We start from the raw sequence: 22,855 nt of genomic DNA, 5'->3' as shown, positions 1-22,855 counted from the left end.
TCACTTATCCAACGTTCTGGATTATCCAACGCATTTTGTAGTCAATGTTTTCAATACATCATGATATTTTGGTGCTAAATTCGTAAATACAGTAATTACTACATAACATTACTGCGTATTGAACTACTTTTTCTGTCAAATTTGTTGTATAACATGATGTTTTGGTGCTTAATTTGTAAAATCATAACCTAATTTGATGTTTAATAGGCTTTTCCTAAATGCCTCCTAATTATCCAACATATTTGCTTATCCAACATTCTGCCGGCCCGTTTATGTTGGATAAGTGAGACCCTACTGTATTTTATATTATTAATATTATTTTATTTTTGTACCCTGCCTCCATTTTCCCGAAGGGCCTCGGGGCGGCTTACATGGGGATAAGCCTGAGCAATATAATTAAAATAAAACACTGAGATACATAAAACAATTTCATAAAACAACAACAACATTATAACAGAATATAAGGCAACCACTGAACCAACAATCAATGGACCTGAAATAACCATCGGTTTCTGGGCATGGGCGCGCGGACTTGTGCAAATAAATTTTGAGGATAGGACTGATGGATAAAGTAAGTCGGAAGACAAAATTAGGGATGGAGGGCAATGTAACATGGAGCATATCCATATACCTGGAGTCACATAAAATTTCTCAGATGAAAAAGGGTTGCGATTGGGAAAAATGTAAAAAACCCTGCAATAAGGGACTGTGAAGACAAACTGAGCTACAGCAGGATCAACTAGAGCAGAATCCAATTATTTTATTGCAGACATGGTGCTGAAGTTTTTTTCTCCCACCATCCATCCTCCTCCTCGTATTTATGCTAATAATAATCTTCCAGCTGGAGAAAGCACAAGAAAAAAAATGGAGAGAGCAACATGGGCATTAAAACGCTTTATCTAAAAGAGTTTCTTTTTCAAAGGCTTTGCTAACTAGGATATGTCCGTATAGGGCTAACAGCACACATGTTTTAATGATACCTAGGTTGAGATTTAGATGTATATGCAAGAGATTTCACATATGCCCAAATGTTATAAAACATGTATCATATGTGGCTTAGCATATGCATGCTCAGTAGCAAAATAATGCATAAAGTGTTAAGGAGGTAGCTGTGAACGTTCAGTATGAGCTGCAGAAAAGTTTGTCAAAGCTAGTACAGTAATGGTTGCATCTTCCTGCATTTTTGTGAGATTGACATAAAATGAAAGTGCTTCCAACACCAGATGAAATGTTTAAAACTGCTCTCTTGACATTAGCATGTAGGGGGCTAAAGATTAAAAGCAAAATGCTTCCTGGTTAAGATAAAACAGCATAATCACTCTAGGCAGAAAGCGTAGGATGAGTTCATAGCAGAAATTTATCTTAGTGGAAAATCTAGCAGGTTAGTTTGCATAGGAATGCACAGAGTAGTCAGTCTTTTAGTTCAACTTGCTGTAGTCTTTAATGAAGAATTATTATTCTCTTTGGCTGTGGGCACATCTGGAAATCTTTCTAAGTACTCTGGAAGAGTACAACCAGAAGCAAATAATTTAGAGGCATGATTACATCCTACTGAAGCCAAAAACTGGACAATGCTGTTGCTTAAACTGAAGGATACGATACAGATCATTCCTTCAAGCAGCCATATATGTATCTGAAATTAAAACTGTGCAAAGCTAACCTGAATACATATAATTTATCTTGGTAGATAGTTACATGGATGGACATACAAGTCTGAGACAGAAAATATGCCTTTATTAACCATTCAGAAACTTCTTCACACAACAAAGACTTTATCAAGTAAGATGGGTTCAGATTAATAAGTTGTCTTACATAAATACTCTAGATTTACGTGTCTAGGCCTGACTTTAGGGAGCATCCAGTATCCATGAACTGCACTCCTTAATAAGGCCTTAAACTAAAGTAAGTGGAAGCCTTGCATTCTTAAATGTACACTCCTAATTGTGAAGTGTTCAAATGGTGCCATAGGAACATATCCACACTGGCCCCATCTACGCTGCCATATAATGCAGTTTGAGATGTATTATGTGGTCAGTACAGACTCATATAATGCAGACTGAACTGCACTGAATTGGACTATATCCGTCTATACTGCCATATAATCCAGTTCAATGTAGTTAATCTGCATTCTGAAACTGCATTACATGGCAGTGTAGATGAGGACACTGGGGTTTATTTGCAAGGCTGCCTGTAACAAATGGGCATGGATGTGTTATGGTGAGGTGGCAAAGGCTTTCCAGTGAAATAATGATTATATCCCTGATCCCAAATCATTATAAATATGCAGTTATTTCTGATTTATGACAAGCCTAAGGACGCCCTATCACACGTTTGTCTTACAAGATTTGTACAAAGAAGATTTGCCTTGCCTTCCTCTTAGGTCACAAGAATGTGACTTCTCCCAGGTCATTCAGCATTACCCAATGGTTTCCAAGTGAAGATGTAAACCCTGCTCATACAGAATCCCAGTCCAAAACACATTATACCACACTGAGTTTCAGGGCTATTATATGCGGTGGTTGAGCCTTATTTCTATATTCTTATTTTCCTTTTGATCATTACATGAAGTTACTAAGAATTCTAGGTCAGCTATATCCTGAAAAAGGGAAAAATGATCTTATTCAACTCACTTCACTTCAGCTTCATGCTTATTATAAAAATGTGTTTAAAAGGACTTGACATGTTTATATTCTCCTCACTTTATTTTGTTTCACTGTGAAAAGTAAAAGAATGTCCTGAAAATATATATTTATTTACTAACTTACCTGTCTTCAAAATTAACAAACCCAAACTTGGGGAGGAACAAACTTTTTAAGAATATTGCTTGTTTGCTTGACTGGAAATAGTTCTTATTTATTAATGGATGAGCAAGTATTCTATGAAAATGATTATTTCAACTTTCATACTTTTAAGCCAGTTACATAACATGAGCAAGTATTACAAAAAGATTCAATGCACTTACTGGATTCTGTTGTCATTTGAAGTAAACTATCAATGGCATTGGAAAGAAGGCCTTTACTTGATATTCGTATATGGCTCAATATAATAGGCACTGCTTCGTAGTCTAAAAACAAGGCCTTTCCTTCATCTGTCTTCAGATCAATGCAAAGTGAATCAAAGGCTTGAGCTAAGTAATCAGCTGGAAAATACATTCAAATTTAAATATTAAAATTGTACCTCATTATTCTTACCCTCGTAATCAAACAGTTATACGTAAGTTAATAATATATGTATAATATTAAAATGAGATATCAAAACATCTCTAGTCTGACATTTTATTTAACGCATAACTTTTCTCTTTAACTGTGTCAAACAGATTAGAAATGCTAACTTGAGTTAAATCACCTTACAATACACTTCTTATTGTATTTAATTAAACCAAACAATCTCAAAATGTTAAACTTTTGACAATTACAGTATCACTTTTCAGAGTTTAACTAGACTGTCCTTCAAACAAGGTAACAGAATTTGTTAGCCATTTGAAAGTGATGCTAACTGCAGCCCATGTGATTTTCTTTCTTTTTGTGGGCATAACTAGCATCCAAAATGCAAAGGCTGGTAGCTAGTTATTGTGCAAGGTATTTTCAGAATTGAGAAAATAGCAAAAAAATCTAGATAAATAGCATTAAAATACTATTATTATTATTATTACTATTATTTCTTACTTGCTCCTCCTTGTGGCGGGTTACAGAATTATTAAAAGAATGGGTTGCTTACCTATAACCATGTTTCTTCGAGTGGTCGCCTGTGAAATCCACACATATGGGTCTCCTGCGCCTGCGCAGACAATCTCGGAATTCTCTAGAAGCTCTTAGATACAAATTGGCGGAGTCCCCGCCCAATCTCCCCTTGTAGTATAAATACCCAGTAGGAGGGGCCGACACCCCAGTTCCACCGCCGCAAAGGCAGCCAGAACTGAGGCATGACGTGCTGCGGGGAGGATGGGTGGGGATGTGTGGATTTCACAGGTGACCACTCGAAGAAACATGGTTACAGGTAAGCAACCCATTCTTCCTTCTTCGTGGTCCCTGTGAAATGCACACACATGGGTGACTGACAAGCTACCAACCTGGAATGGTGGGCGTCATGCCACACAAGCAGACAGGACTGCCCTTCCGAAGGCAGCGTCTTTCCTGGAAAAGGCGTCCAGTTTGTAGTGCGACACAAAGGTGAGCGGCGTCGCCCAGGTAGCTGCCCGACATATATCTTCCAAAGGAATGCCCTTCTGGAAGGCACGGGACGTGGCTACTGCCCTCGTGGAGTGCGCCTTCACCGTTGTAGGCGGATCCCGACCCGCAAGTTGGTAGGCTAGACGTATGGTCGCAGCGATCCAGGATGACAACCGTTGTGGAGTGATAGGGGAGCCCATGGAGTCCTGACGGTATCTGACAAAGAGCCGAGGCGACTTCCTATGTGGGCGAGTCCGCTCAACGTAGAAGGCGAGGGCCCTTCGCGCATCCAAGGCGTGGAGGGAGCGCTCCAGGGGAGTCGATGGGGACTGAAAGAAGGCAGGTAGTACTATGTCCTGAGATAGATGAAAATGAGATACCACTTTTGGTAAGAAAGTGATGTCCATGCGGAGAACAGCCTTATCCTTATGGAAACGAAGGTAAGGCTCATCCGCTCTCAGCGCACAGAGCTCACTGGCTCGTCTTGCTGTAGTGATAGCGACCAGAAAGGCCGTCTTCCACGAAAGATGTTGTAGGTCTATCGTCGCCATTGGCTCAAAAGGAGGTTTGGACAATTGCGACAAGACCAGTTCCAGACTCCATGCTGGAGCAGGTGGATGAACCGGTGGGTAGAGATTTTTATGTCCTTTGAGAAACATTCGAATTAAAGGATCAACAAAACAGGATGGTTGTCCAGCCTTCCAGCGAAACCAGGAGATGGCTGCTAAATAGCACTTTATGGCGGAGAGTGAGAGGCCCCTCTGTGACAGGGATAACAGAAAATTCAGTATTGTTGTGGTAGAAGCCGACGAAGGGTCGACACCAGCCTGTTCAGTGAAGGTGCAAAAACTTTTCCACTTGAAAGTGTAGGATCTTCTGGTGGAAGCTTTATGTGCCGCATCGACAATAAGTCTCACCGGATCAGGGAGATCTATTATGGTCGAATTCTCCAAGCAGTGAGACGGAGTGCCTTGGCGTCCGGGTGTCGTACCTGACCCTCTTGTGTCGTGAGTATATCCGGCCTGTGTCGAAGGTGTATGAAATCCCCTCGTGATGCTTGGAGAAGGGGCCCGAACCACGGTTGTCGAGGCCACCAAGGGGTTATCAATATGCACTCCGCTCCATCCTCCAGCAGTTTGGACAGGGTTCGTGCTATCAGGGGGATGGGAGGAAACGCGTAGAGCAGACCGGGAGCCCATGTGTAAAGGAAAGCGTCCCCCAGACATCCCGATGTCTTGTCCTGGGGAAGACGGGCGCAAAAGAGGGCGCACTGAGCGTTTTCGGGGGCAGCGAATAGGTCCACGGTTGGTTGGCCCCAGGTTTTGAAGATGCTCTCCAGTTCTTGCCTGTGTAATTGCCACTCGTGAGAGGAGTTGGGGGCTCTGCTCAGAGCGTCGGCTAACGAGTTGTCTTTTCCCGGAAGGTAAAGAGCGGAGAGGTGGATTCTCCGGAGTATGCACCAATCCCAAATTTGGAGTGTTAGCCCTATCAGGTTGCGGGATCGAGTCCCTCCCTGCTTGTTGATATAGAACTTTGTTGTGGTGTTGTTGGTAAGGAGACGAACGACATGGCCGGAGAGTCTGGGCTCGAAGGCCCTTAGCGCTTTCTGAACGGCAAGCATCTCGAGGTAGTTGATGTGACGGCGCTGTTCTTCTGATGACCAAATGCCTCGAATGGTCAGGTCGTCCATATGGGCGCCCCAGCCGAGGCGTCTATCGTTAAGGTCTTGGAGGGTCTTGGGCTGCGGAAGGGCATGCCCTTCTGGACATTGTGTCCACGCATCCACCAGGACAGGGAGTCTCGCACGGGTTCCGGGACGACCAGTATTGTCTTTGGACTGTCGTGGAGGGCGTTGAAAACTGACAGAAACCATTTTTGGAGTGGACGCATTCTTAGCCTGGCAAAAGGCGTGACAGAGGTCGTAGAGGCCATATGGCCCAAAGCCGACTGGACAACGCTGGCACGGACGCAGTTGGAATAAAGGATCTTGTGAAACACAGCGGTCATGGCGGTGAAGCGATCGTCTGGTAAAATGCTTTTTCTCGCAAAGAATCGATGAGGGCACCAATAAAGCGGATACGCTGGGATGGCTGAAGGGAAGACTTTTCCTGGTTTACGACCAAACCAAGGCCCTGGAGGAGAGACAAGGTTTGGTCAATATGAGACAGCAGTTGAGACCTAGAGTTCGCTACCAGGAGCCAGTCGTCAATGTAGGGGTACACAACGACTCCCTGCTGACGAAGGAAAGCCGCAACTACTGCCATGCACTTAGAGAAGACTCTTGGTGCCGTGGACAGCCCAAACGGTAAAACATTGAAACAAAAACAATTGTGTCCAACTTTGAAACTGAGAAATCTGCGGTGTGACGGCCTAATTCCGATATGGAAATAAGCATCTTTAAGGTCAACCGTAGCAAACCAAGAACCTTTGTGAATAAGGGAGAGAACCATGGGAAGTGTGATCATGCGAAACATGCGTGGTTTGATAAAAAGGTTTACCCCTCGGAGGTCTAGAATGGGTCGAAGGCCGCCGCCCCTCTTGGGGACCAGGAAATACCTGGAGAAATAGCATCTATGAAGGTCTGAGTTTGCTAAGGGTTCAATAGCTCCTTTTGCTAGGAGGGTATGTACTTCCTCCAACAAAGGTTCTGAAGGGGCTGTGGTTCGAATGAGTCCCGTAGGGGGTAAGCTCTCGAATTCAATGGCATAGCCTCTGTCAATGATGTCAAGAACCCATCTATCTGAAGTGATGCGATTTCAGACGTCCCAGAAAGGGGAAAGGCGGTCCCGGTACGAAATTGGGAAGAACAAACCATCTGTCCCAGGGGTATTGGCACGCAAGGAGTGTTCAGGAACCCGGGTAGGGGGAGGAACTGAAAACACTGAACAAGAACCAAGAAAAACACAGGGATTTGCGGCTGAGGCCGATCCCTGACTTCCCGTTTCTGGTCGGCTAAACGCGCCGTTTCGGGGCATAAGGTTGTCTGGGCCTACCCGATTGTCGGCGTCTGGACGAAGAGCTGGGTCTTCTTGAAGTAGACGGTTGGACCGAGATGCGGGGCCTCTGACCCACAGAGGCCGGGCTAGCACGTCTACGTGGCAAGGGAGTATAAGCGGGCCAGCGGCGCAGCTGGTTGGGATACTGCGAAGGGAGGCCGAATCTATGAGCCGTTTGGCGCATTTGATGGGTATGTTCCAGATTGGAGTCCGTGTTCGGGTTGAATAAACCGGATTCATCAAGTGGTAGGTCTTCGATCGCCGCCCTGGCCGCAGAAGAAAGGCCCGACGAACGCAGCCAGGCATGACGTCTCAAGGCATACCGCGGAATCAGCGGTATGCTTTGCTAACTCCTTTTGAGAATCCGCTAGCTGGCACGCTTCTTGTTTGAAGGCTTTAGCTAGACGTAGTTCTTCTGGTGGTAGCCGATCAAGATATGGGGCAATTTTATTCCAGAGGTAAATCTGGTAAGCTCCCATGTATGCCCCGTAGTGGGCTAGGCGTGCAAAGAGTCCCGCTGAGGAGTATATCTTACGGCCCATAGCGTCCAACTTTTTCCCTTCCTTGTCTGATGGAGTAGGCTGAGAACGTGAGGAGGGGCGAGGTTGTGACACATCTACCACTACAGAGTTTGGCTTGGGATGCTTACCCAACCATTCTGCGGAAGATAAATCAATGCGATATAGGTTGTCCGCTTTCTTTGATATTGCTGGGATCAGTGAAGGGGCCACGTTTGGGGCCTTGAGCAGTTGAAGCAGAAACGGCAAGGTAGGAAGGGGTGTGGTCGCTGGGGTTTGCTGTTGCTCCCTGGAAAAAACCGGATCCTCAACCATAGTAGGAGCCTGTGGAGTAGGTAAGTTCAAGGCTTTGGCGAGACGCGAAACTAAAGAGGAGAAACTACGCATCTCTTCAGGTGAGTCAACCTCCACCGTTGGTACATCAACTGAGGCATGAGGCTCCTGAGGTTCCGAGGAGGAGTCTGAATCCGGGCCGGTCCCAACGTCTGCAGCATGGGAGAACTGAGCTGCCTGAGGAACTTGTGCCCCGGGTAGGTTGGTCACGGGCTGGGGTGGGGCCAATGGGGCCTGGGCCGGAGCTGCAAGACTCGACAAGGGAGGGAGGGGTTGATTTGGAATCACACTGGAGTCAGGTGGGGGACATGGTACCGTGGGTGGAATAGCCAGAGCCCCTCTTCCTCCTTCCCCATGATGGTGACGAGAATACACTCTAGAGGCAGAATGGTGGCGCCCATGGCGATGAGGTGCAAATGCACGAAAAAAATCACGGGTGTAAATAGGATCACCCTGAAAATAATAGTAAGGGGAGGAAGACCTCGATGCGTAAGTTGAGCGCCGGTGAGATGTGCTCCGGGATCGAGGGCCTGGAGCTGGGCTGGAACCAGAGCTCCATGAGCTCGAGGAGGGGGAGCGGCGCCCTCCCCTCCGAGATCGATGCTGGCGAGACCATCTTGAAGCAGATCTCTCCCTAGGCGGAGAGGGTATAGGAACCGATGCAGGGGCGCTTGCGTCCGGCATCGCAAGGGGGGCATGCGCCATCTGCTGGCAAGAAGTAGTCGAAACCGATGGTATAGGTTGTTGGGAAGCATCAATCTCGGCCCCGAGAGGAGGCGTTGGGGGCGTGGTTATATAGCCCCCGTCCGCGCTCGCATCCACTCCCTCTGATGACAGGGGAGGAGCTAGAGCCATGAGGTCGAGGACTGGGGGAAACCCGTCCAGGCCGATGGAACCCGACTGCGGCAGAGAAAAAATTGAGGCCGAGGCTTGACCCTCGGAGAGGGCCGTCTCCGGCAATGAGGCGAGCGGCTGGTTCGGCGGTGCAGCAGGGGCCTGCGGCTTATTCGCTTCCAATTTTTTTAAACTTTTACTTCCCGTGGAGGGAGCCTTTTGCTTTTTGGCTTTGGCCTTCTTCGAAGGGGGAGCAGCTGCTGGAGGGACCGGTTCCAAAGGTGAGTGTGTCGCCTGAGTCATAGGGGACGTCACCCCAGTGGATGGTGGGCCGGGAGGTTCAGAAGCCGCCCTCTTGGGAGCTACGGAAGGAGGGGGGAGAAGCGCTTGCTCATAAAGGAGCGCTTTGAGCCGCGTTTCGCGGTTCTTCCTCGCTTGAGGAGTAAAAGATTGGCAGATCAAACAGGATCGAGCCGCATGGCCCTCACCCAAACAGAGGAGACACATAGCGTGCCCGTCTGTGTCTGGGAGCTTTCCCCCACATTGAGAGCACTTTTTAAACAAGGCTGCCATCCTCAAGGTAGAACGGAAGGGCAGGCGGTCACTGGCCTGCAGGGGGAAAACTGGCCTGAGGTAAAGCGTGGTCAAACGGTCCGGTCAATCAGGAGCAACAGAGTCCTAAACGTGAGTGAAGAGTAGTCAGAGTCCAGTCCAAGGTCAAAATCCGAAGATCAGTCAATTTAACAACGAGCACAGAGAAATTCCAAATTGCCTGAAGCGGTGGAAAAAAGGAACTGGGGCGTCGGCCCCTCCTACTGGGTATTTATACTACAAGGGGAGATTGGGCGGGGCCTCCGCCAATTTGTATCTAAGAGCTTCTAGAGAATTCCGAGATTGTCTGCGCAGGCGCAGGAGACCCATATGTGTGCATTTCACAGGGACCACGAAGAAGGAACACATAAATGTTGTTAAAATACCACAACGACACGTAATAAAATGTATTTCTATAAAAGATACATATTAAACAAATTTCTATAAAATACATATTAAAACACACAAATCAGAGATTAAACAAAGTAGACGAGTTTAAAGTTCATGCTTAAAAACTGGCTGGGTAGGCCTGCTGGAAAAGATTAAAAAATAGAAGTAGGCAAGTATTTTAGGTCGAACATAATGGGTGACTCTCCCAAGGATCTCTTGGAGTCAGGAGCTGGAATCTTATGAGATAATCCTGATCTGTAATATTAGGCCTAAAATAAGAAAAGTATATGGTCTATTATATTTATTGTACTGAATAAGGAAAATAATTATTTTCCTAATTTTAAAATCTAGACTAGAGATGGGGACAATTTTAAATACAAACTCCGTTCTACCTACAGGAGACTCTCCAATATCAACTGAACTTAACAATAACATTAAAATTTAAAATACAATACTCGAAATTATATAAAAACACATGATGCACAGAAAAATATCAGAGATAATAGAGCCAAAAGGACAAAAAATGCAGAGAGTTATGAAGTTTGATTTCCAAGACATTATGACTTCACTATCTCCATGTTTCTCGTCATGTCTTTAACCGTGAAGGTTCAAGTCCATAAAATGTTAATAAATCTGTAACTTTTCCAGTTTTTCTTCCACAAATTAAAACAGCTGCTCTTAAGGGAGGGATTTAAAGTAAGTCTGAAAGAAATCACTGTTATTACAATGTTTAAAGATATATTTTGCAATTAAATTTTTACCAAATTTCAAAATGCACACTGCATTAAAGAAGTATATAACAAAGGCAGCCCCTTTAATAGAAATAAAAAACTTAAAGGGCATAGATCTTGCCTGGCAGTTTTGCTGAGGCTCCAAACAAAAAGCTTATTCTTTTCAACTTGAAGCTGAAAATTTCTTTAAGAAACACTTCTTCAGAATTTCTATGTGAAATGTTAATTTGTGTTACATTTAGTTTTGAATAGCATACAATTATTCTGCAAAACCAAGCTGTGAAAGTTTTATTGCCCTAAAACTCCATTGCAGTGGCGTGCCGTCTGGTTTTCAACTTGAATAAAACAAGACTAGCTAGCTGCTTTTATGATGACAGTTACCTTCTGGATCAACTGAATGGCTTATTTATACAAATCTACACTTAACTAAGTTCCATTGATTAAATGGAATTCTAACTGGGGCTGACAACTGGATTTAGGCTTCTCTCTTAAGTGTATTTACAACTTCATCCTAAAATGCCAAGTTTATATTAATTCACTCTTGATTTCCAAACAATCTGATCAGAAAATGTTTCCTTTACTATTTTTGAATGTGTTTGCATTCCAACCAGTATGCATATGCACATCTATATGCATATAAGTTACCTGGCAAAATAATAAACATTAATTTTGGATTTATTGCAACTTCTCTGTAATACACAACTTAGGTAAATAATGCAAAACTGTTATGTTTTGGGAACTGTTATATAAACTGAATGACTTTTGCATGCAAAAAACCTTAGTTAGGATGCCCCCTACTGCACCGTGACTTTAAAGCAAAACACAATTTATATATTATTTGAACTATGCACTTTTATAGTGCAAATGCATGCCATACACACCCAAATAAGGGATGTAAATGAAGGTTTATTCCCTGTCTTTGGGAGAAAGGTAGAAGGCATGAATCCAACAAATAAGGAAACTATCAAAGATATTCCATATTTGAAAATATTTTGGGAAACAAGTTTTCTTTTACAGACTCAGAGGATGGGTTTATCAATGATTGCTGATCATAAACAGTAACAAACATAGGAAATCTCCTTGTATAGGGACAGGTTTTTTGAAAACTGGCTAATTGGGGATTCGTGGAGACGCAGCCCCAAAATGACCTAATTCAGTAGGATTCTTCTTAGGTTTATATGTGGCTTATGTTTGTTGTCCTTTTTGGACTGGCAAAGAAGCAGTCTAGAAAAATGTGTAAGTAGGCCTCATTGCAAACACCTTATCTCTTTCTCTTTACCTTCTTTCTTTATTACAGCTATAAATCTCAACCAAGCGTAGGTTCTTTCTTTCTATCTATATATAAAAAAATGTTCTGATAGTTTTTCCCTTAACTTAAACAACAGAAGTACACAACCAAAACACACCAAATTTGACCACAAAAGACATGGTCATCCGGACTGTGTTTTTACATTTAAAAAACCCAAGAAAAATAAAGTCCTAATTAGAGGGAGAGGAATAACTGTTTCTTTCCCATTGCTGCCAGTTAGAAGGCTAAGCTCCGCTCACTTTGTCTCCTAGCAACCCACTCTGCCATTTAATGGCACCCAGGGTCTCTTCAATCAGGCCTCTTTCACACTGCCTATAAAATACAGATTATCTGATTTGAACTGGATTATATGGCAGTGTAGACTCAAGGCCCTTCCGCATGGCTATATTACCCATTTATAATCTTGAGTCCACACTGCCATATAATTCACTTCAGTGTGCATTTTATACAGCTGTGTAGAAGAAGCCTCATATAATCCAGTTCTAAACATATAATATAAGATTATAAATATAGAGTAGAGTCTCACTTATCCAACATAAACACCCCAGCAGAACGTTGGATAAGCAAATATGTTGGATAATAAGAAGGGATTAAGGAAAAGTCTATTGAACATCAAATTACGTTATTTTACAAATTAAGCACCAAAACATCATGTTATACAACAAATTTGACAGAAAAAGTAGTTCAATGCACGGTAATGCTATGTAGTAATTACTGTATTTACGAATTTAGCACCAAAACATCACAATGTATTGAAAACATTGACTACAAAAACATTGACTAGTAGAAGGCCGACTGCGTTGGATAATCCAGAACATTGGATAAGCGAATGGTGGATAAGTGAGACTCTACTGTAATATGAAATATTTACTGTGGTATAATAATACAGAACAATATAATCTCTTAAACCAGGACAGTAAATAAAGAGCAACATTCTGAAAGCAGGGAACTTGGGAATTCCAGAGAGGAAACAATCAGGGCCAGCTAACACTTCCCAACAAAGGATTCTCCCAGGCAGGAAGCAAACAGGCTTTGAAGCTGCAAGGCCATTAAATGCTAATCAAGGTGGCTAATTGCAGCATTCATACTGCCACACTGAGACTATTCAGTGCTATTCAACCTGGCCAACCAAGATTTCCCCTAGATAGAAAACCCCCAAGCTCTGAAGCCACGAGGCTATTCTGTCCCATACAACCAGGCCTAGAAAGGATGTAGAAAGCGGCCAGGCTTTTAAGCTGCAAGACTATTCAGTGCAGTTCAAGCTGGCCAAACAAGGATTCCCCTATTAAGGAAGTAGCTAGGCTTCAAAGCGACTCTTTGATTGAGGGTGCTACTCCAGCTTCTCCAGAAAATGGCCAGGCTTTGAGGCTGCAAGGCTATTCACTAATATTCCACATGGCCAACAAATGATTCCCATAAGCCACAGCAATGTGTGGTCGGGCAAATTTATAAGTATGTCAAATATATTGGGAAAAGCCATATGCGGCAAAAAACTTACCTTGTGTCACTGTTTTGATTATAATTAAAGTTGACACCATCCTTAAAGGTAAACTGCAGCTTTTGAAGAAAGCTGCTGACTTTAGTTTGGTACCAGCAGCATTTTCAGAAGTATATTGATTTCCCTTAGCAACAACACCTTTAAATAACTCTTCACCCAGTCTTCTCAATGTTGATGTCATTGTTGCATACTGTTACACAACCAATAAAAGTAAATAACAACCTTCGATCATATAAAGGTAAAGATAATGTACTTGTCCTAAAGTATAATCAACACAGCTAAATATTTAACTGATTAGCAAATAACATTCAATAGCATGACAGGTCACTGAATAATGGTTTAATGAAGTATATTAATCAATATGCCAGCATCGTGTTCTGAACGATGGTTCTGTGCCAGAAGTGGAGATGTATTCCAGCACTTCAGTTAAAAATATGCTGATGAACGTAGGAGAGGCTCCAAATGCTGGCTAGTGCAAATTTGTACTAAATGCTCATGTAACAATTATGAAATTTCCACAAGTTACATAAACTTGTATCAAAGCAGAAAAATATAGGTGACATAGGTTAATCTTGGTACTGGGTAGAAATCATACACACTATAGTAAAACATTGCTAAAATCAAGAAGGAATTCTTAAGAACAATGTTCTCATGAAGTTTGAATTCTATTTCTCTCTGCAAAATAAACTTTTTATCTTAGCTCTCTAGTCACAGAATAATGATAATTCTATATCAAAGCAAAATATTATGAAGGTAATGGCATCAAAACTAGAAAAAAATACTTAATATGTAAACATCTAGGCCAGACTAAAATCAGTCAATAAAAGGAGAAATGTCCAAGAGAGAAACAGACTTTTCTCAATTCAAACAGATTGTTATGTATGAATTACTCACCTGCATCCCTCCATCCAACTGCCTTACAGTCCAGTAAAGAAATTTAACTACATGAAAATGCAAGTTTGGATTCACAAAGGGCATCCACTGGAGTTGTTCGGCAACCAGAGGTAAACACTGTGAAACACAAAAGCATCACAACTGAAAGATTAGGACTCCTATAAGTTGAAAGCATGAATTTTAAACTCATGTCTTATGTTTTTGGTCTCTGTCCTGTGTGATTAATGTGCATTTCATAGAAATGTATCTTTTATGGAACTGCATTTTAATATGTGCGTTTGTAGGATTTTTATAGGATTTGTGCGTTTTTTACTGTGCTGTGACACGTCATGAGGAGAGGCGGGTAAGAAATAATAATAATAATAATAATAATAATAATAATAATAATAATAATAATAATAATAATAATTTTGTGAGAATTCTTAGATATTTGATAGCCGAGATTTGTTTTTTGTAAGATTGTTGACAGAGGGATCATGGCAATAATGAAAAGCAGAGGGGACAATGAATCTCCCTGGAAAATTCCTCTCCTGATGTTGACAAGTCCATAGCTTTCATTTCCAACAAACAGTTCAGTTTTCCAGTGCTCCATCATGTTTTCAATGAAGGTGCCAACTGTTTTACAAATCCCGATGGCGTCCAGGCACTTGATGATCCAGCTGTGTGGGAGTGAGTCAAAGGCCTTTTTGTAGTCAATCCACGTCATGTGAAGATTAGCTTTTCGGCTCTTACAGTTCTCCAGAATCATTTTGTCAATCAATAACTGCTCTTTTGTGCCCCTGCTTTTCCGTTTGTTGCCTTTCTGTTCATCTGGCAAGATGTTTTTTTCTTCAAGATAGTCTTGAATTCTGTCAGCTATGATGCCAGTCAGTAGTTTAAACATAGTGGGCAGACACGTTATTGGCCTGTAGTTTCCTGGTGCTGCTCCTTTTGCTGGATCCTTTTGTATCAGGTATGTTCTTCCAGTTGTTAGCCATTCACTGATACTTCCTTTCTGCAGCATCTCATTGAATTGTTGGGCCATTTTTCCATGTAAACTAATCAGATGTTTGAGCCAAAATCCATGAAGTTGATCACTACCAGGCGATGTCCAGTTCTTGACTTTTTGCACTCATTTGCTGTTCATTTCAGTTGTTATTTCCATCTGTTCCATTTTGTTCTGTGAGAATTTTCCTTCAAACCCCTTTATCCACCCAGCGTTTTTGTTGTAGTTTTTATTATTTTCCCAAAGTTCTTTCCAGAACTTTATTGTTGCAGTTTTCTCTGGCTTTATGGTTACTGTGTCTGTTGTTTGGTTCAGACTCTGGTAGAACCGTCTTTGGTCTGATTGAAACAGTTGATTTTGTCTGTACTGGATGATTCTGGCTTCATACCTTTCAATTTTTCTGGCTGTTGCTGTAATTTGTTCTTTCACGATTTCCAAAGCTTCTTCAATTTTTCTGGTGTTCAGCCAGTACTTTCGGATCAGGTATTGCTTGATTTTGTCATTCTTCAGTTTCCTCTCTTTCATATTTTTCAGGTTACTTGCATCTGATCTAAGTTTCTTGATTTTCAACTCTAGCCTGACCTTCCACTTTGGTTTTCCAGTCGATTTTCTTTGGGGCTGCCTTGGTTGTAGGAGCCCAAGTTCTTCTGTTACTATCACTGCTGCACTGTAGGCAAACTGGTTTGTTTGTTCAATTGATGTTATTTGGACAGTGGAGAGTGCTGCATTCACATCTTTCATGAGAGGCGCCAGGTGTCTCTTGGGCACTGTTTTTAGAGTTGGGAGCCGCTGTCTTATTGCATTTGCTGCAGCATGAGCCATGATCTTATCCTTGAGCTCTTGTTGTCTTGCTGTCAAGGTTCCTGGTGGTTCAACAGATGTTTCAAGTGCTGGTTCCTCAAATTCTTGCAAAAGCGCCACACTTTCTTCTGGTTCAATCTGTTCCACCATTCCAAGTGTTGCTGGAATTTCACATTTGATGTACATGGATGACCTGAAGCTATATGGGAAAACAGAAACTGAAATCCAGTCTCTGACCAACACTGTCCGAATTTTTAGCACTGATATTGTCAGGACCCAGGCTGCAGAGCACCAATAACCATGCGCAGAGGCCAGAATCTATCTAATATCTTTATTAAAGGAATATATAAAGTCAGTAAAAACAAGTGTAGAATATAGTTCAGGAGCAGACCTTTCAGGAAAGGTCAAATATAGTCCAGAAAAACAATGTCCAATATGTGATATTAAAGTCCAAAGTTATAATCCACTTCACCGAAACACACACTATTTGGCAAGCAATAGTGTGGGGAACTGTCCATAGTCTTTGAGGCTTAAAGTAAATCCGAAGGAAACTGGGAAACAAGGCTTGAATCTGAGAAGCAAGGTCCGTGGTTTTAAACGCAAGGCAAGGCAAGAATTGAGACTTGGCAAGAACCAACTTGAAGCAAGGCAAACATGAATCAAGAACTGAGTCCATAGAAGTCCATGGTACAAGGCTGGGCTGGAAACTTGATCCGGGATCTGGGAACTGGAGTACGAAGTCTACACACGATCTCACTCCTCAAGCCGACGAATTGACTCCGCAAGGATTCCTTTACGGCCAAACACCTATATAGGATCTTGTTTTCCCGCCAAAGAACACTTTCTCTGGGGAACAAGAAACGAAACCTATTCTGTGTCCAGATGCAGGACTCCTTAAACTTTCCCAAGAGAAACAGACTTAATAATCTAATTGTCTGGCAGCTATCCTGGCGCTCCGGCGAGTCGCCTCCCGAGCGCTTCTATCTTGATTATAATAAAGACGGCGAGAAAATGGGGGAGATTTCTGCTCAAGGCTTGTTTGGCTGACTTCTTGTGGGCAAACATCTTGCAGCTGCAAGGGCTCCAATTCTGGCTGAAACGGTGGGAAACCCAAGTTTTCCTCTTCATCTGCCTCAATAGTACCAGGAACGGGACTACATGGCCCATGAGTCATCACAGATATCAACATGGAGTTTGGTTTGGACAAATGTTCGACAGTGGCATTGAAGAAGGGAAAAATCATTGAAAGTGAGGGCATAAATATGCCCAATGGCCAAACAATAAAGTGTCACCAGCCAGAGGCCTATAAATATCTGGGCATACTACAGCTGGACAACATCAAGCATGAACATGTGAAAACTGTGGTCAGCAAAGAATACACACAAAGGGTCAGAAAAATTCTCAAAAGCAAGCTCAATGGAGGCAACACCATCAAGGCCATAAACACCTGGGCCATACCTGTCATAAGATATACTGCTGGCATTATAAATTGGACACAGGTGGAACTGGACAATTTGGACAGAAAAACAAGAAAACTCATGACCATTCATCATTCACTGCACCCTCGCAGTGATGTTGACCGGCTATATCTGCCTAGAAGATCAGGGGGCAGAGGACTCTTACAAGTAAAACAAGCAGTCAAAGAAGAAGAACATGCCCTGGCAGAATATGTCAAGCAAAGTGAAGAACCTGCTTTGATTGAAGTAAAAAATCAGAAACTCCCCAAAACACAGCAGACAAAAAACCAGTACAAGAAAACCGCACTACAAACTAGAGCTGACAGCTGGCACAACAAAACACTGCATGGAAAGTTCCTTGACAAAATTGAAGGAAAAGCTGATAAGGAGAAGACCTGGCTCTGGCTCACGAATGGGACCCTGAAGAAGGAGACAGAAGGCCTGATCCTTGCAGCCCAGGAGCAAGCCATCAGAACAAATGCAATTAAGGCCAAGATTGAAAAATCAGCTGATGACCCAAAATGCAGACTGTGCAAGGAAACCGACGAAACCATTGATCATATCCTCAGCTGCTGTAAGAAAATTGCACAGACAGACTACAAACAGAGGCACAACTATGTGGCCCAAATGATTCATTGGAACTTATGCCTCAAGTACCACCTCCCAGCAGCAAAGAACTGGTGGGATCACAAACCTGCAAAAGTATTGGAAAATGAGCACGCAAAGATACTGTGGGACTTCCGAATCCAGACTGACAAAGTTCTGGAACACAACACACCAGACATCACAGTTGTGGAAAAGAACAAGGTTTGGATCATTGATGTTGCCATCCCAGGTGACAGTCGCATAGATGAAAAACAACAGGAAAAACTCAGCCGCTATCAGGACCTCAAGATTGAACTTCAAAGACTCTGGCAGAAACCAGTACAGGTGGTCCCGGTGGTGATGGGCACACTGGGTGCTGTGCCAAAAGATCTCAGCCGGCATTTGGAAACAATAGACATTGACAAAATCACCATCTGCCAGCTGCAAAAGGCCACCCTACTGGGATCTGCACACATCATCAGAAAATACATCACACAGTCCTAGACACTTGGGAAGTGTTTGACTTGTGGTTTTGCGAAACGAAATCCAGCATATCTATCTTGTTTGCTGTGCCATACAACGTCGTTGTGTTGATAATAATAATAATAATAATAATAATAATAATAATAATAATAATAATAATAATAATAAAGATACTGTGGGGCTTCTGAATCCAGACTGACAAAGTTCTGGAACACAACACATCAGACATCACAGTTGTGGAAAGGAAAAAGGTTTGGATCATTGATGTTGCCATCCCAGGTGACAATCGCATTGACGAAAAACAACAGGAAAAACTCAGCCGCTATCAGGACCTCAAGATTAAACTTCAAAGACTCTGGCAGAAACCAGTACAGGTGGTTCCGGTGGTGATGGGCACATTGGGTGCCGTGCCACAAGATCTCAGCCGGCATTTGGAAACAATAGACATTGACAAAATTACGATCTGCAACTGCAAAAGGCCACCCTACTGGGATCTGCACGCATCATCCGAAAATACATCACACAGTCCTAGACACTTGGGAAGTGTTTGACTTGTGATTTTGTGATACGAAATCCAGCATATCTATCTTGTTTGCTGTGTCATACAATAAAATAATAATAATAATAATAATAATAATAATAATAATAATAATAATAAGGTAGGTGATGGTCAGCGGATGGACGGACCACTGAATACGTGGGTGGGTAAGTGATTGAGTGAAAGGGCACACAATCATTCAGTCACTTATCTATTCTTTGGCCAGCCCCTTCCAAGAATGCAGTTCTCACCCACCTGACCACCCCTTCTAAGAACGCCACTTCAAGCGGCATTTCTGGAAGGGGATGATCAGCAAATGGATAGGCAACCTAGCGAGTGTGTGTGGACATGGAAAAGCGGGCTTGTGGATGGGCAAGTGGATGGGCGAGCAGATGGGTGCATGAGTGAGTGATGGACGAGTGAGTGGGCAGGTGGTTCTATGGGCAGGCAGGCAGATGGGTGAGAAGATGGACCAGTAGATTAAGGTTGGAACTATTACGTAAGGAAAACAGAAATAGCAACACGAGGGCCCCAAAAATAGAGGGGTGCAACTATTACGCAATGGCAACTATTATGCAATGAATTATGGTACATTGGTTTCCATAGTTGAGGTTTTGAAAACACAACTAGGAAAGGAGAAATTACCACCAATCACAGAAAGTGGTTGCTATTGACTGTATATTTTCTCTGTGCCAAGATGAAGTAGGAACAATGTGCAAGAGTCAGCTGCTGTTGGCGTAAAAGCTCTGTTTACTTCTGGAGGCAGTTACCCAAAAACAAGTAGCAGCAGGCTAACAAACAGCGAGACCAGACAGAGGTCTGTGGGTAGGTCCCTTGTCATGAGTGCAAGTGTCTTAATTATCTCTTGAACTGCTGTTTTGTGAAATGCTTCCTACTGCTAAGACAGTCCACAGGAGGGATATTCTTGGATCACATAAAGAAGGTTGTTGACAAACTAATAACATAAGTGATTGTGATGTTATCTTGAAGAGAGAATCTGCAATACTGACACTCCAGCAAGCACTCCAGTATGTGTTTACAGTACGGTTTATTCAAATGTACATAGGGACATCTTCTTTCCTAGGGCTGGAAAAGCGACTGTACATGAAAAAATGACTATACCACGCTTGCCTAACAATCTCTAGAAGCAACTTCCCTGAAACTTGTTCTGCCCTTTGAGTCAATCCCAAACCCAATTTGGAGCACTGGGTACACTTAAAAAACAAAACAAAACAATTTTTCCATCACATTTTGGAAAAAGGAGGGTTTTTAAAAATTAAAAAAATGGATTAAATCTCTCGGGTATTAAAAATGACAGTTTTTACTTCGAATAACAAGAAATGGTATATGTTCATACAAGATTTGGTCAAAGTGAGTACAAATGTTTTATTCATTCAACCTAGAAAATACTTAAAATTTAGTACATGAGTTATATACAATCAACTGTTTCATTTGCTTCTTTCATTTTTCAATATCATGTTGAATGAAAGCAATTTCAACATTACTATTTTTATGGTGTTGTTGCTGATGCTGTTGTCACCTTATTTATATCCAATTTTCTTCTCAAGATGGGGACTTAAGGTGACTTTCAAATTAAAAATGTACTAAATAGCAACATAAAAACCAAATTAAACTATATAATCATATTTTTAAAAACTTTTAAAAAAATAAACAGAATGAATAGACCTGTTCTGCTTAATTATGTAGAAGAAATAGATCTAAGAAACCCAAAGGTTGGTTACATACATATTTATATCTTTGTCTACACTGAAGTCACAGCATAAATCTGTAGGATAAATAAAATATTAGTCACAACTAAAGAATATTCACAGAAATGAATATGATATATTAATCAACAGTAATGTAAATCCCACTGATTTCATTGGGAGAACTCTAGATGGAATGAAAATTGAATTTAGCCTTCTGTACATTTAGTCAGAAGGAAGTCTCACTGCATTCAATAAGACCCCACTTCCAGAAAAATGAGCTTTGGGTTGCAGTTGAGACATAAGAAATAATTATTTTTCTAATATTAATATTTGTAGATATTATATACTACAATGATATCATTTATCTGAAAGATCTGACCCTCGCTAGGAACACATCCAAATGTGGATAAATGGAAATGCAAATGACACATAATCAGATATGCTTGAAGTTGTACCAAACATTGAGTCTGTCAAATGTACATAAGCTTTGGATAATGGACAACCAAAAATCATTAGACATATTAGACCCCAAATATGCAGAAAAATATCAACTCTGAAACAAGAGCAGGGAACTTTACCTTGATACACTTTTCCTGGGTATAGTGTTTGTTGGAAGTGACTGATAATTTGTGAGTGTCTTCTTTCGCTTCCTCTACTATCAATTTGCTGAGGTGCTGATCTGAAATCCAGTCCATTAAGACAGTTAAAAGGTCATAGATGTGTGAATTAAAAGGTACCTGCAAATGTAACATGCAAAACAGCAAGCATGACAGGTTTATTAGAAGATGTTTGCTACTAGAATATGATTATCTATTACATGTACCAATTTGTGCAATCTACATTACAACACACATCAGGCCTGCCTCAGCTGAATAGAAATGGAATGGAAGACTGACGATGGATGATTTTGCCGTACCAGTCTGAAAAAGGAACATTTTCCCCAACTGGATTTGTATGAAGGAAATATTAAGCAAAGCTATTTCTGAAAATAAATGTGTTCTTTTTCCTCCTGAGATTTCTCTCTCTAGAACAGGGGTTCTCAAACTTTTTAAGCAGAGGGCCAGTTCATGGTTCCTCAGACTCTTGGGGGGCTGGCCAATAGTTTGAAAAAAATGAACAAACTCCTATGCACACTGAATATACCTTATTTGTAGTGCAAAAAAGCATGAAAGAACAATATAATTGTCAGGATGTGCCCATCTCAGCTGTTCCCAACAAGCTGACCTGTTCATACCATGCCAGTTAATTGAAATGGGAGTAAAGGAACTGGCTACTGATAACAGCCATCTGGACTGAGGAAGGTGTTGTGACTCAGCAGCAGTGTCAGAGTGAAGATGAGGAAGGGGATTTTGGTTTACAGATGCAGGTGTCAGTTGATGGGATGCAGGATGAATTTCAAGATGATGTCTTGGGGAACTATGGAGTTCAAACACAGGCTGGTCCAGAGGTGCAGCCTGTGGATGAACTGCCTGTTACGGATGAGAACCAAGGAAGCATTCCCATGGGAAATAATGAGCCTGATCTGTCTTAGGCTCCTGTTCAAGTGCAAGATAATGATAACGAGCTGTTTGGCCTTGACAAGTCAGGCCCCGTTGCTCTCTCGGGCGGATCGTTTGCAATGGAAAGGAATGCCTCGGCGAAGCCTGAGATTAGCTGGGAAATGGGAGGCCACTGAAGGGAAAAGAAATGCATTTTTGGGTTGTTTTTAAAAATGGTGTGTTGAGAGGCAAATCTCTGTCAAAGCAAATCCTCGCTTCATCAGGGTGGATGGTTTATGTCTTCATGCTGCTTCTGCTTTAGAAATTCTACTGTTCATGAATCATTGTAACCCGTGGACTTTGATATCTTTGGGAATGGACTATTGCTTCTTGTCTATGGATTACTGGATTTATTGACTTTATTTTGCAACTACTTTTGGAACTATATTTCTGCCTGCTTTGATATTATACATACTCTGCTTTTGTTCAATAAAATTACAAAAGACTATCTTCTGTGTGTGGCTTGGTGTCTACAGCAAGGTGAACTATTCTGAGG

The 22,855-nt window shown here is 42.0% G+C and overlaps 1 protein-coding gene across 9 annotated transcripts in view; it reads right to left on the bottom strand.

Annotated features, from left to right (window-relative positions):
- Positions 1 to 22,855, bottom strand: part of ccdc138 (coiled-coil domain containing 138) — a 52,675-nt gene that overhangs the window by 8,474 nt on the left and 21,346 nt on the right. For all 9 annotated transcript variants that reach the window (XM_062975412.1, XM_062975415.1, XM_062975419.1 and 6 more), the window contains 4 exons: positions 21,400 to 21,558; positions 14,264 to 14,380; positions 13,370 to 13,559; positions 2,963 to 3,139 (listed from right to left, as the gene is read on the bottom strand). In XM_062975412.1, coding sequence (XP_062831482.1) covers positions 2,963 to 3,139; positions 13,370 to 13,559; positions 14,264 to 14,380; positions 21,400 to 21,558 — 643 coding nt within the window. The remainder of the gene's footprint in view (positions 1 to 2,962; positions 3,140 to 13,369; positions 13,560 to 14,263; positions 14,381 to 21,399; positions 21,559 to 22,855) is intronic.

The sequence above is a fragment of the Anolis carolinensis genome, chromosome 3 (assembly GCF_035594765.1).
Source record: "Anolis carolinensis isolate JA03-04 chromosome 3, rAnoCar3.1.pri, whole genome shotgun sequence".
In the NCBI taxonomy this organism is placed as follows: Eukaryota; Metazoa; Chordata; class Lepidosauria; order Squamata; family Dactyloidae; genus Anolis; species Anolis carolinensis.
The sequence above is the reverse complement of the archived record's forward strand: the minus strand, read 5'-3'. Positions and strand labels throughout refer to the sequence as shown.